General features: G+C 40.2%; 1 protein-coding gene across 1 annotated transcript; it reads left to right on the top strand.

The window, feature by feature from the left end:
- Positions 1 to 5,462: 5,462 nt before the first annotated feature.
- Positions 5,463 to 14,256, top strand: ABRA (actin binding Rho activating protein). Its single transcript, XM_063327398.1, has 2 exons — positions 5,463 to 6,487; positions 11,913 to 14,256. The coding sequence occupies exons 1-2, from the start codon at positions 5,736 to 5,738 to the stop codon at positions 12,388 to 12,390; spliced, it is 1,230 nt and encodes a 409-aa protein (XP_063183468.1). The 5' UTR covers positions 5,463 to 5,735; the 3' UTR covers positions 12,391 to 14,256.
- The last annotated feature ends 504 nt before the right edge of the window (positions 14,257 to 14,760 follow it).

The raw sequence follows: 14,760 nt of genomic DNA, 5'->3' as shown, positions 1-14,760 counted from the left end.
ATGATTTCCTGCAAATGTTTGCTTACACTTTTAAATGAAATATTGCTTCATTACTGCTTTTTCCTTGTTTCTGTTCACTCACTCCCTACAGATATTCAGATAAAAGAGGTATTTATGCTTGAAGGTACAATGGGACTAAAAGCATCCGAGCTTACCTCCACTTTTTTTTCTTGTGTAAATTTCATTAAAATGCATAGATTCCTTGCACGGATCTAACTCCCAAGGAAAGCAGTGGTCACTATATGCAAAAATAGGAAGAGTGCACCAAAGTGCTTTAAGGCACTGTGTCCTAATCTTAATTTTGGTCTTCTGTAAAGAGAAGACAACTTTAGAGGAGTAAGATATTCAAGACAGAGAAGAGTTTTGTCACTTCAGTAGCAGGGCTTGTATGGAACTTGATGATATATAGATGCATCTTTGCATCCCGAGTTGGGTTTCTCTCAGCTCTAACAGACAGGTCTCTACCAGAGAGACCTGAATTCTCGTGTTCAGCCAGTTCAGATTCTACAGGGCTGTTTTCTGTTATTTCACTGGCTTGCATTCAATTCCATCTCACCCAGAGTGAGAGGAGCTCTGGTGTTATGCTCTACAATTCATCAGCTATAGCTGCTGCTACTGGGTAGTGGGTCCTCCCTCTCCCCCCACTACCAGGGTTCCGACCAGGGTTTTCTTGGCAGTTTGTTGGGTATATTTTCTTCACAAAGCAGAGCTGTCATGATAGGTCATGGATAAGCCTCAATTTCTCATATAGTTGAATTCTGAAATGACATGTAATCAAATGCGGATTCAAGATTCCCTGTTAATTACACAGGGGTAGTATCCTCAATACAACAGAATTTCAGCAAAACCCGCTATGTCTACATATCGGAAGCAAACACAAGAAACTGCACCAACCGATGTGTAGGCTGCTTTCTGCTAATGGCGAGAGAGGAACCAGCCCAAAGGCTCAGGATCGGTCCATTTCTTAGAGCTTGGTCACCTGGATTGTACATGAAACTGCACACTGAATGGGACACAGTTGCTCATTCCTATTGTTAGAAGTTATATGTTTGACATCAACTCTAAAAATAAGGAAACCCAGAACCCTGACCCTTTGCCCAGGTTTTCTGTGGTCACTGGCAACGTATGGTGTTCTGACACAACGTACTTTAACAGTGTCTTGATGAAAAGAAAATTCAGTCTTGAGGTTCCTATCGATAATGGCAGATGGTTATACTTTACCATGAAACACAGATTGTTCTTGTTATTCACCACTAACTCTGAGGTGGAAGACAGCATCTTTCATACACTTAGAATTGGTTGAAAATGAAATTCCTTGGTTTAAGGCATAAGAAACATTGAATAACTTATATCAATGTCTGAAAAGCTAAAGCAATGGATGAAGGATACAGTTCTACTTTTAAAATTAAGCATACTAAAAAATATATAAAAAATAAAAAATTAATGACAAGCTGGTCTCTCAGATACTGATAATATTCCACAGCATAAAAGAGGAAATAAAAGGACTTTTAAAAACTATACAGAGAACAATCCATCCGGGGGGGGAAAAAAAGCCACACAACAACAAAAAAAATATCTCGACTTTTAACACTGACGATGGCAACCTCTCTGGTGGTCCTTCATAACTTTGCATTCAGGAAATCAGAAGTATTAAGTGAAATGCAGCAATCCAAAAGCAGCACCAACATCCTAGGAACATGAGCAGATTTGTCTCAAGATGCCAAAGAGATTAAATCCCAGAACTGTACACAGCCAGGGGCAAGAAAAAGAGAGTTATAACTTTCAACCTAAATTTCAAGCCCGCTCATCTATTCACTTTCTCCAGTCGCTATTACTCCTATATACCTTCTGCAATAAATTGTCCCTCAACTCTGACTTCCAGCACAGGTTTTGGACTTTTGAAAGTCTGTGGCAATCACCCGCACCAAGCCTTGCTGGGCATTGGAGCATACCTTCGGCGGTGTGGAAGACATATAGAGAACGCGGTCCAGGCTCAGCCAGCCTAAAACATACCCGTGCCCTAAGGGCTGGCTATTGCCTTTTAGAAGTGTCAGGAGGGAGATTAGGCATGGAAATTTAGGCGTAGCCTTGGCCTGTTCTTCCACTAAGAATAAAAATTTAAAACCATGAAGTAATAAATTCTACTCTAACTGCAGTAAAACATGTAAAGTAAGCAACCCTCAAAGTATGAATCTGACTGGATGACTCAGACATTATTTATATTTTTCTTGTGATTAACTTCTTGCTGGCAACATCACCATATAAAATAAGACACCATTCAACACTTTCAAGACATCATCATTGTACACCCTAAAGTTAAGCATCATAAATTTAGTTATCCTCAGAATAATTACATTAAAGTTTCACTAGCACTTTGGACAAGTCTGTGATGTTATAACTTCAGCTTAAAATAGTGACTAATTTAAACTAAACATTTGTTTAACATATTGTCGTACAACATGGATTTAATAGTAGTTTAGATCTGCAATCTTGGTGTTTTTTCATTAGTCTGTAAGTTTTTGTCGTCATTTATCTAAATTATGTAAGCATTAAGTCTGTGGGACTATGTCCAGTACACCAAGGTCAAGTCCATTAGAAAAAAGGAGTCTCTTTATTAAGAAGTTATTTGAAATGCGCTGTAGTTTCCAAACATTCCTCAGGAATGTAATTCTTTTTTAGTACCATGAATTTCAATACAACTACTTGCAAAGACAGTATGAGAGTAAAAGTGCCCAAGAACCTCAACAGTAATTACGGTAATAAACCTAGCAGAGGCCTTTGTAACAAGGACAGTTACAAGCAATTTCAATTTGACAAATTACATTAGAATCTTAATTCTTTTCACAGGAAAGCAGCAGCCTTTGGAAGATCACAGAATCACAGAATGGTTGAGGTTGGTAGGGACCTCCAGAGGTCATTTGGACCAATCCCCACAGATGGGCAAGAGTAGCCGTATCTTTATATTGGTCAAGTTTTTGATTTTGATCTTATATGCAAAATGCATTGGAATAGTATAAAATTACCTGGAAAACCAGAGCAATAGCTCTCCATCAAACTGAATGTGCTTGTTAACTGGGTCTATTTTATACTTACCTGCTATTTTCACTTGTGATTCCAAAAGTAGAATAAACAGTACCCTTACGAAATATGAATCGAGTTGCAAGAACACTGGAACAGGGATTAAAAATCAAATTATTCACAAGAAATTGAAAAAGTCATCTGAACAAATCAGAACACAATTTAATAACAACAAAGATGATCGCATAAGAAGGAACTGCCAGCTCTGTGAACGCAGATAGCCATTTAGCACAAAAGTCTTTGGAAACTTTGGGGATTACAAGTAGAATATGAACCAGGAGCCAATGTACAAGACTTCTGTTCCTTTTAATCAGTATGGGCAAGCTTAAATCAGAATATGATCCACATTTTGGGCATCACACTTGAAGAAATATGTGGACCTAGTGCAGGGAATCCAGAGCATGATCAGGGATCACAGAACACAAGAAAAGTTAGGAAGAAGTGTGGTCATTTAGAAGATTGAGGAGGAATACAGCAGTCCTTGCACAGACAGGTTGCCTCAGAAAGGGTGGGATTTGTCTGTTCTCAACAGTGATAGAGCCTTAAAGTGCTGTGACAGATGTGGAGGTAAGACATCAGAACAGGTTTTATTTAAGCCAGTTAATCCTGGAATAGATTGCCTAGCCAGAATGAGTGGGGAATATCTACTGCTGGTAGTCTTTAAGAACAGGTAAAACAGGAATCTGAACAGATGCAGGTAGAGCTGATCCTACCTTAGGACAGGGGTCCCTATTGGTCTTACACCCCATGATTGTCCTTCCATGGTCTTTTCATTTACGTTTCACTGGACTCTCCCCCTGGCCTCACTCCTTACCTCTGTATTTAGCTTCCAGCTCATTCCTAAAGCCTCGGCCAACCTTATACTCAAGAAATCATAGGGAACGATGTAATGAGGTAGCCTCATACTCTTCATGAGCACTAGTCTCTTCTTTTACTTGCATCTTCCTTGTATATTAGGGAATGTGCACCACCCTTTGAGCAAGCATGCAGGCACATGTGTACTTTTTAAACACAAGAAGCTCCCATTCCTGATGAGCCTTAAAAAGACACTAAAATAAATGTTTGGTAACACTTGCTTCTTGATCAAGTTGCCTCAGTACACCTCACAATGCCATTTCACTGTTATGATGCAGTTGGTAGTAGCTGAGATCGTACAGTATACAGAGGTGCCACATTTCTTTCTAAAATAAAAGTATGAGTAAATATCAAATAGCAACACTAACTTACATTATGTCATCAGTTTTGAAGAGGAAATGACCCCACAGATTAATGAGGAATTCTGCCTAGAAAACAAAGGTATGATATAGTCTTATATTATTAAACAAGGGCTGGATATGATCTAACCTACTTCAAACAGCCCAGCCTTTAATAGAGAGAAGAGAAACAGGCAGGGTACCAAGAGTCCATATTTATCTCTGGTGTAACACCAATGAAGCCAACAGAATTCCTTGAAGTTCAGTGTGCCTCAGAGTGCCACATGGCAAGTGCCACAGGTCATCCTGTAAGCTGCAAGGTATGATGGATGGAAAAAGAAATGCCATTTTCCGCTCCTATTTAGGAAACATTATACTAAGAAACAAGATACCACAAGACTGTATCTCAGATAATGTCTGTTTATTTTTATGTAACAATTAATGGATCAGTTCACTAAACAGTTTACAATTCCAAACACAAAGACCCTCCAGGAAGTCATCTGGAACAAAGAAATCACAAAGTTTCCTAGGAAATTTGATTTTTTTAATATACTGTATGTACTAAAGAAAATTATTCTGTAAATAGCATACAAGTAAACACTAAGTTTTATATACAACTGCCTTGAAAAAACAGTAAGGGATTAAAACAGGCTATACTTTATTTTTTCAAAATCCTAAAGCTAGGAGATCATTCATCCATTCTGATGGAGTCAGACTTATTATATGAATCCTCAGACTAGAGATAGTGATTCCCTTCTTCTTAGCGCTGACACCGAACACGGGAGTGTTCCCACCCCCCCGAAGGTACACTCTAAACAGATGGACATTAATAGATAATGACTGGGAACAGAGCACATAAATACCTTTTAAAAAATTAACAAACCTGGATTTCCTTGGACATATGAGCAATAAGAAGAAATCACCTAGCATCTTTTTAGAAAAATGCATCTAAAAATTCCTCATTCATAGCCTGCTTCTGGCTTTACACTCCATGACGAGGGCCACTATTTACTTGTGATGATGAGGGGTTTCTGCTCTGGCCAAAGTTGTCAGCAACTGACAGCACTTCACTTTTAGCAGTTTCAGGCACCCTGTTCCGTATCCCTAACCCAAGTTCTCCACTTCCAGAAGAACAAGACCCTTGCCAACAAATTGAGAACAGAGCAGTCCCAGGCAAGGAGGATGAAAGCTGCTAATTTCCCACTATTACCAGTGCAGGTCTGTGTCACCCTCTTTACATCATGCACCATTCATCTGCTGTGATGAAATGCAACCCCGTGTTTTAAAAAAAGACCTCTGTAACAGTGAGGATACTATATCTTTGTGAGAAGTGTTTCACATATTTTCCATGGGCACAAACTGCTCCTGCTTCTATTTAAATCTCTGTAGCTCTCTTCGCGGGACATCATTCACTTCAGGAAGTTCATTCAGAAGGTGCTTAGCATAAGAAGAGGAAAAGCCAGGATGGCAGCAGACAGCGACATGGCTACTGAAGAGAAGACGAGCACTACTCCTGCGAAAAGGGCTGTCCACAAGATCCGAATGGCCAGCCTAGTCTTCAGCCTGGCACGAGGTTGGCAGCAGTGGGCATCTGACCACCACATAAAGCAAGCTCAGGAGCCCTCTGGATGGGTCCCCCCCAAAGCAGACTCATCAGCTCAGCCTGTACAAGAAAGATCCTTCGAAAAATGGCCAATTCCATCTGTCAAGAGGGACCAAGGAAAAGATGACGAAAAATCCTCAGCAAAGGAATCAGTGGCAATAAGAGATGCTGAAAAAAATTCAAGGGAATCAGATGAAGCCCTCAAAAAGTTCAACATTAAAAGCAAAGAAGTGACCAAAACAGTTGTAAGCAAAGCCTATGAACGAGGAGGGGATGTTAGCCTCCTCAGTGAAAGATACGAGAATAACGGTAGTAGCTCAGAGATGACCAAGCTCAAAGAAGAATCAAGTGCTATTGACAAAATTCTTAGTGGGAAATTATCTCCAACCATAAAGAGAAAGTGTTCAAACGTGGTATCAGAGCTGACCAAGGGCTGGAAACAGGTGGAACAAGAGGACAAAGAGGGGGCTAAGGAAGAACTGCCGCTGAAGTGTCATGACAACAGCCTGGATGCAGAGGACAGTGGCTATGGGGAGGGAGAGGACAAACTCGAGCAAGACGACAGTGACCGAGAGGTGACAGCTGTGAGGATTAAACGACCTGTGCCATCTTTGTAAGTAAAACATCTTTATTACATTATCACAAATAGTCAGCAGACCCTGGGAGAGGTACAGGTTTCCATAAAGAAGATGGGGGGAAAAATGGTAGAAAATGGTCAAAGAGAAACTATTACTCTTGAAGAAAATGAAAAAAAAATAAAATACAGGAAACCTTTCACATATCTCTCTGTGCTTAAATAGTTAGTCAACAACATCTGACTATAGCCTTGGGGTTTATGTACTATATACATAATAGATACAGGAAGCTACATTTGGGTAATGTTAATTACATTTAATTTTCACACTGGATTTGCTGGTTCATCAAAATCACTACTTACTTCTTAGTACTTTAGTCCATATTTCAGAATAACAATTTTTACCCCACCAAAGGCCCACAGCTATTAATTTATTTCAGCAAATGTTAAGTCCAAAGCAATAATATTTCCAAATACTTACTCATTATTTTGCTTAGTATAAATTGTAAATATTCTTGGGAGTAATTTGCAGAGAATGGCCAAAACTGATGTTACAGGAATTACATTTAAGTACATCTTAACAAAAGCTGGGTTCACCGCTTCTCTTTGGAAGCTTTCTATGGATTTGGAATTCATCAAGTCAAAGAATGGAAATTTTCATGGGAGCTGGGACCCTAAACATACATTAGAAAGCATCTAGCTTGCCTCAACATCTATAGGATTGATTTGAATCTTGCTATGTGTTGTAAATAATTAGACAAAAAAGAATATTTGAATCATCACCACATTCTTCAAATTCAAAGTCTCTGTTTGGGTACACTATCATAAGGGGCTGGGAGGGGGAAGTGCATTGAATATGTTGCAAAAGTGGAAGTTCCTGATGTACAGACTTCCTTATGCCTGTAAATGGTGTGAAGAAAAAAGGAAGCAGAATCTGTTACTTACCTACGGAGTTATTACAGGTTCTACTTAAAACTTTGAATTAAGTAGCAAATTCATAGTATCAGAGTTTTGAGTAATACTTCTTTCAGTAAGAGGCTCATGCTTGAAGATTACTACACAACAGCAGGTGCATATTAAATCTGGAGCCCAGGCAGCACACAAGCAGAGTTCAGCCATAGCCATGCAGTCCTTGGGAAGTCTCCCAGCAGAGCAGAGGAACAGCAAAGGCTGGTAGAGATTCTCTGGTTCCTTTTCCCAGAGATCTCCAGCAGAATTGCCTTTCCAGAAGATGGCTACAAAGAGTTGTGTGTTGGCCAGACTTGCCAATGGGCAGATGCCAAACTAATTCATCACTCTTTTGTCAGTAAAAGATTAAAAAATTCATACGTCAGTGCTGCAAGATGGGAACTGTAGGCAGCTGTTACAGACACAACACGCTGTTTCCTCAGGTCCTCTGTTTTACAAACTTGGTAATTTCCTGGAACAAAGGCAACAGAAAGGAAGGTGTGGTTGAGCCTGAACTGTTTCGGTGTAAAACCTCACATTTAGCTGTGAAATTGCGATGAGGCCATGGTGCGCCGAGCCAAAGCCAAGCAGACGCATTGCCCACTGGCTTCGCTGGGCAGGGAGGGCAGCTGGAGGTGAAACCTGGACCAAGGCAGGGTCTGGCAGAGCTCGTCTGCCCGGGCCTGCAGGGAGGAAAGAGGCTGGCACCAGGACGTGGTGTCTACCAGAAGCCATCCCGTGGTGGGGCCTGAGTCTCCACTGCTGCTACTCTGCATCCACAACGCGAGCGCGAGCCGAGCAGGAGGCAATCTGAGACGGGAAGGCAGGATTTCCACCCACCCATCAGCTTGTGTGCAAAGGATGAGCAAGGCAGCAGGAATCGGAGGATCAGGGCCAGTGTGTTCATTCCACATCCTAATCGCCATTTCAGAAATGAAAAACTGGGACTAGCACTGGTGAAAACGCCAAAAGACTTCTTGCTCCCTCTGCAGGCAGGCTGGCTGTGCCATTCCCACTGCTCGGGTTTTATACCTCACTACTGACTGCTCACCGCGACCAACATCAGCCCAGGACTAACATAGTAATGGATTTCAACCATACGGTATTTTTTAGCGCAGCTGTCTGAAAACACACGGTTATTTTAACTATTCAGATTGGGGCTTAGAAGGCTGCTTTGCTGTACAGCTGACCAGGCACCTCCCACAAGGAGCAAAGGGTTAATAGACAAACTGATAAAAGCTCTCTGGCAACCTTAAAAGTTTGTGGCCCCTGCTTTTGGGAGAGACAACCTGCACTGTCCTTTGACAGAAGTCAGGACCTCAAAACAAAGATTTCACACATACAGTGGGGAAAGAGGATACATTTGCAGCAGATACTATCTCTACATAACCTCAATTAAAGCAAATTGCTCACTTTAAAATGCTATAGTAGAAACAAAATAGTAATCTTTCTGTTAGACTTAACATATATTTTCCCCATATGGCTAATTTTAGTGCTGCTACCTAGGAAAAAAAAAAATTATTAGCCATAATTACTGAGGTGCAAATGATTGAAATAATACCCTCTATGTTACTTAGAGCTCTCTCTCCACTGAAATCTGACACAAAAGTCATTTTCTGCACTTACAGTGCTGTTACCAGGACTGGAATTTTTAACTACATATTTTTTTAAATTTATTAAATAGCCTCAGAATACATTATTTCAGCCTGCTGCTTTTATGAACCTGTCAGTGGGGCTTAATCTTCTTCAAAAAGGCCATAAGTACATGGTTATTAAAGCAAATCTCCCATTTTCCTCTCTATATTCCAGGAAAAAAAACATTAGTACCAGGAGTTTTTTTCTTCACATCAGCACCTTCATAATTTCTGGCTGCAATATTTACTGGAATAAGGTTGCTTCCTTAGCAAAAGTCACATTAATGCCTACAGACCTAGAAAATACTACTTTGCTCCTGCTTGGGAGCCAAAAGGGTGCAATAGTGATATGAAACTAAGAATATTAAAAAGGGATCCATACTCTTCCCCTACAGGAAGGATTGCAGGGACCATGGAACACGGACAATGTTCTCCTAGAAGTTCAGAATGCATTTAGGGTGGTCGCTCTGATTAACAGGTTAACTTATTTAATCGTTACAGGTAAAGCACTTCTTACAGTGGGTTAACGCTCACAACCTTCATTTTGGATCTGCAATCCACTGTGTACGTACTGTACCAACATGAAAAAAAAAAACCCTCTGCATGTGTACACTTTACAGCGTTAACTTGTCATTAAGCTAAACAATGGGGAAAATTGCACTTTGGCCACCAGAAATAGTTGAATTAGAAGATGGGCTACAAAAAAACGTTAGTAACAGTAAGGTTTTTCCAAACCCATGTGGGGCACGGTAAGAGCAAAAGGATAGATAAGATGGTGTTTTGCTCAACCACTGAGAAGACGATTCAAATAAGGAAGTATTCAACTAGAAAAGAGAACTAAAGGTTTCAGGAGGAAAAGAATACTTACTACAGTGTTTAATAAAAAGAGGTAACAAAGCCTTTAGAGTTATGCTATCATCTCACTCACTGCCTTCTTTCCCCTCAACCTGGGGAAACGAAGCTATGGGCCTTTCTCAGGGGTTATGGCCGTCGGAGAGAAGGGGAGCAGCTGGCTGTGGCTGAGGGATAAGCTCTCCGTGATGGGATGTGCTTGTCAGCTCCACCCAGACTGTTGGTATCACTTCTTCCAAGCAATTTTGAGTCACTTAGGGTTGTCATCCATTTCCCCCAGCCCTTCACTGATACCCTCCCACGTGAAAAGCTGGAGAAGCAATCAATCTGAGCTTCAGGTTTCTGTGGCTTTTGGGAGATCTGTAAGTTTCAGGAGACAAATTGCTTTGCATACCCAAACCCTGTGCCCACAGTTCCTCTGGGCAATAAAGCCACAATTTGGGGCAAGGGATCACAGCTTTCCCTTTCTCCGTACGACAACAGCTCATATACCGGAGGATCTGGTTTATCGTTGGGAAACAAAATTGCCGAGCTTTACCCCACTGATTATTTTAATGCTTTCCTGCCAACACCTAACTGTTAATCATTTAATTGCACAAAACCACAGGTACATACAGACTGCCTACTCTCAGGATGCTCTGCAGTCACACCAGACAAGAAAGGCGCATTTATTTGGCTCAATTCTTCTGATGCTTTTCACCATATTGAGATGGGGAAGAGTATTTTGGAGCTTTTTAAATACAGTTTCTCAATACAGCTAAGCCAAGCTAATGACAACTCCACAGCTAAAAGAATGGTCCTGCTCTCTTACTCCTTCTTCTGCCCCCAGCACTAAGTGTCTGCAGTTCTTGCTCTAACACTAGAATGCTACCCAGTACTGGCATCCTTCTGGTGCGCAGACCTGAACTGGGGACATCTCCACCATTCCTATTCTCTCTTTTGAAAACAAAGCAATGCCCAAAGAGCAGGGAAACAAAATTTTCCTGCAGATTTGCAGTCCTCTGCACTGTTTTACTAACTGTATTTTGGTTCTCTGGTGTTACTGTTAATATTCAGCTGACATTACTGGGGAGGTTTCAGAGCAGCCTTCTGGGGAATAAAAATATTAGAAAACAAATTACTTTGGCACAGCCACAGCACAACACACTCCCCAGACGAGCTCTGTACAGACACAATGACAGGATGTGGCTAGCACAAAGACCAGCTCAGGCTATCTATAGCTCCCCCACAATGCGTGAGATTGGCCACTAGAGGAAAGAGGATCAACAATTTGTCTGCCTGGAGTCATCCAGCAATATGATGTTGCTATGCAGACACGCACACACACAAAAACAGTCAATAAGACCTCTGAATATCTTTCCTCATTCCTTTGACCTTGACAAAAATCTCAGTAGCCCCAAATTTCTTTCAGGCTTGTACCCTGCCAGTGGGAATGTGAGTTTTGGACTTCAGTACTTGTTTAGAACCACACTCCAGACACACGAGCATAGGCAGAGCTACCGCACTCCATTAGATTTTTAAACATCAACATCTATTTCAGGGGACAGATTTTTATAGACACTACCTTCTGTTTTTCAGTCAAGAATAGCTGAGGACCCAGTCCCTACACTTAACAGCTACTGTCATCTATAACATCAGGGCAGGCAGATTTCAGGCTCTAGAAATGGGGATCCGCGTGACTGACCAAAGGCATAGAAAGTGCAGGTAATCAGCAACATCCCATTTCTCCCCCTGACAGCATTAAGTCATTGTCAGCAAAAGTTTGGCAAAATAGTCTCAAATCTAGGCTGGAGGGTGGTAATGTAGATGAGATTAAGCAGTGATCAGCAAATTTGCTTTTGAGCACAAACTGGAACATGGACTAAAAGCCCCCAAAGCACTAATTTAGAAGTAGTGAACTCATGCCACCTGGTGGTGAGCAGCTCGTCTGGAAAAACATGGTAACGAAGTTAATAGAAGAAATTAGTAATAAAACTGTGTAATTCAACAACGAAATGCAAAGCTCAAACGCCCTTTTTTGTTTCTTGCAGCACAAGCAGGTTCAGCGAAGAAGCCAGCGCCAAAGCCCACAGGAAATACAGCCCCGTTAACAGCCTGAAGGACAGGTGGCAAGAATGGGCCGACCACCACATCACAACACAGAAGCTGAATCCCTTCAGCGAGGAATTTGACCATGAGCTGGCCATGTCCACACGCCTGCACAAAGGAGATGAAGGCTATGGTCGTCCAAAGGAAGGAACCAAAACTGCTGAAAGAGCCAAGAGAGCCGAGGCCCACATCCACCGGGAGATTAGAGACATGTGCTTCATCATTGAATCAATGGCTAAGCCACGGCCCGACGGCAAGATCCAAGTCACTTTTGGAGAACTCTTTGAGAGATACGTTCGTATTTCAGATAAGGTTGTTGGGATTCTCATGAGAGCCAGGAAACATGGGCTGGTGGACTTCGAGGGAGAAATGTTGTGGCAAGGAAGGGATGATAATGTCATAATTACTTTATTAAAATAGGCATGCTACAACAAGATTAACTCTTTTGGAAAATCTTTCTCCACGTCTCCCTTGCTATTAGCGTTTGCACATTTTGAATGCAAGATTGTCCCCGTTCACCCACACAGAAAAGACATTGAGCTTTCTTCTGAATATGTATTTTATAACTACTGCACGATAACGTAAGCATACAAACGGATTTTTCTCTGTACCTGGAGGGCTCGCAGGACACTTCAAATAATTACCACATGAAAAATAAAGAGAAAAATCTATACTGAATACAAGCAGCTGACTATAAAAACCCATAGCAATATAAGTAGTTACAAATGAATTCCAATTTTAACTTGTTCTTACAGCCAAGATCTTCTCAACTATTTAAACTGGGATATCAGGAATCCAAACCAGGCCAGATCAGAAGGTGACTGACAACATAAACTCAGACCAAGTTTTTGACCTGTGAAAGTGATCCTGTGTGCATATTTCCTAATTCATTTATTTAAATGCATGTAAAAATAGTTTTATTTGCACACAGAATCAAGGATACCACATTTGTTTCTTTTACAAACAGGATATGCAAATACTACTGCAGTATTATCTTGTGGCAACTATTGATACAACTTTCTTTTACATATCATGTACAAACTGAGACAAAACCCTTCTTTTTATAAATGAGGTTTTTTTTATTGAATGTATTTATATAACTAATTTATTAGATAGTTTCATATTTAGAGTTATGGATGTTGGAGAGAAAACACCCAATAGAATGTAATGCACAAAAGTGTTGTGAATAGATATCCACATAGAAAATACCTCCTATACAAGGGTGTGCAATGTATCTGTTTATCTATGTAAATATGGTTCTTATAAGTTGAGGGGAAAATAACGTAACATATAAAAACTAGTCAGGTGCCTGTACTATTGTGAATAGTTAAAAAGTGGCTACAATCAGCATCTTCCCCTGTGTACCTCCGTGAAAAAATATACAGAAACAGTGTTCATAAATCAACTAACTTTAAGGAAAACGGTGTTTCAGGTTACACAAAAACACTGGCCTAATTTTACAGCATTTGCTGTTTGAAGCATTCTGATATCATTGAAACGATCTACTTCAATCCAGGTGTGATGCTGAAGAGGAGTAAATGCTAATGAACTAATACTTCTAGGTCTTAAAACCGTGTTTGTATTAATGTGCAAATCTGAGACCTCTGTAAGGTCTATAATGCTCACTAGATTATATAGATCCCTGTTTCTCTAAACTACTACTGTAAAAAATAGCTATCCTGGCAAAAATGCGTTCCATGTGAAAAGCATTGGTTTCAGAGTAAGATGCCTGGGCAAGTAAATTGCATAACAAAAAAGAAACGGGTTTAGTCCCCATAAGATTCTTTCAAACTGAAAGAGCAAATATCTTCTTACAGAAGAAAAGGTGTATGAACCTGTCTCTGGGATAAAACAAGTATTGCTGTCTTATTATGAGTGCAAGTACTCCAGTTTGAGGCTCCAATGAACACTTAAATCAAATATTTTATAATATTTATTATATATATAAAAAATATATATTATAATATTTACAAGAACTGATTATTATGACATTATGTAAATTATTAATATTTTACGCACAGTTATATGTTGTGAACCTAAGGAAGAAAAAAACCAGATGGATTTAGTGGAACTTACTTAACGTTTTCTTGAGATCCCTCAGACTACTCGAGTTGATCTGCAAAACTGACCTCTAAGTGTAATACTTAAATATCAGAATATGTACCTGTATATTCTTACCTTATTCTTTACATCTTTATATAATGACTTTTACAGCTGTCTAAATTGTCTTGAGGAAATTTCATTGTCAAAGGAATACATGAACTATAAATAAAACCCTTAACTGGTTATTTTTTGGTTTATTTCTCCCACACATTAGAGAATAAATATGTGTGCATATTCTGTGAAGTAAAACATATAAGTACTTTCTCCTGTTCACAGGCAGTTAAAATATTTCCCTGGGAAAGCTTCCTTCCTTGTCCAAAGCACCAGAACAAGATTTCACAGTACCTGGAAATGAAACAGTTGTCATACAAAATACCTGCACAAAGAACACATACTAAAGGCACACGAATATCAAATGAATTACGTATTTCTGCTCATGGGAACTCTCATCCTACCACAAGACAACACGGCAGAGTTCACCAGAGATTTTCTTTCTCAAGTGTTATGTTCTTGTGTGACAAAGCCCAAGAGCACCTCACCATTTCATGAGAAATCATACACAGCTACTTTCATTCAGTGACTGAGACAGCAGCAGCGATAGATTTTTGTACTGAAACACTCAAACCGTAGTATACCACCATGAGGTGCATTTCAGCATGTTTAGAACATGTAATAAGAACTTGTGCT

This window comes from Chroicocephalus ridibundus, chromosome 2, assembly GCF_963924245.1.
Source record: "Chroicocephalus ridibundus chromosome 2, bChrRid1.1, whole genome shotgun sequence".
In the NCBI taxonomy this organism is placed as follows: Eukaryota; Metazoa; Chordata; class Aves; order Charadriiformes; family Laridae; genus Chroicocephalus; species Chroicocephalus ridibundus.
Note: the sequence above shows the minus strand (reverse complement) of the source record. Positions and strands in the feature narration are given on the sequence as shown.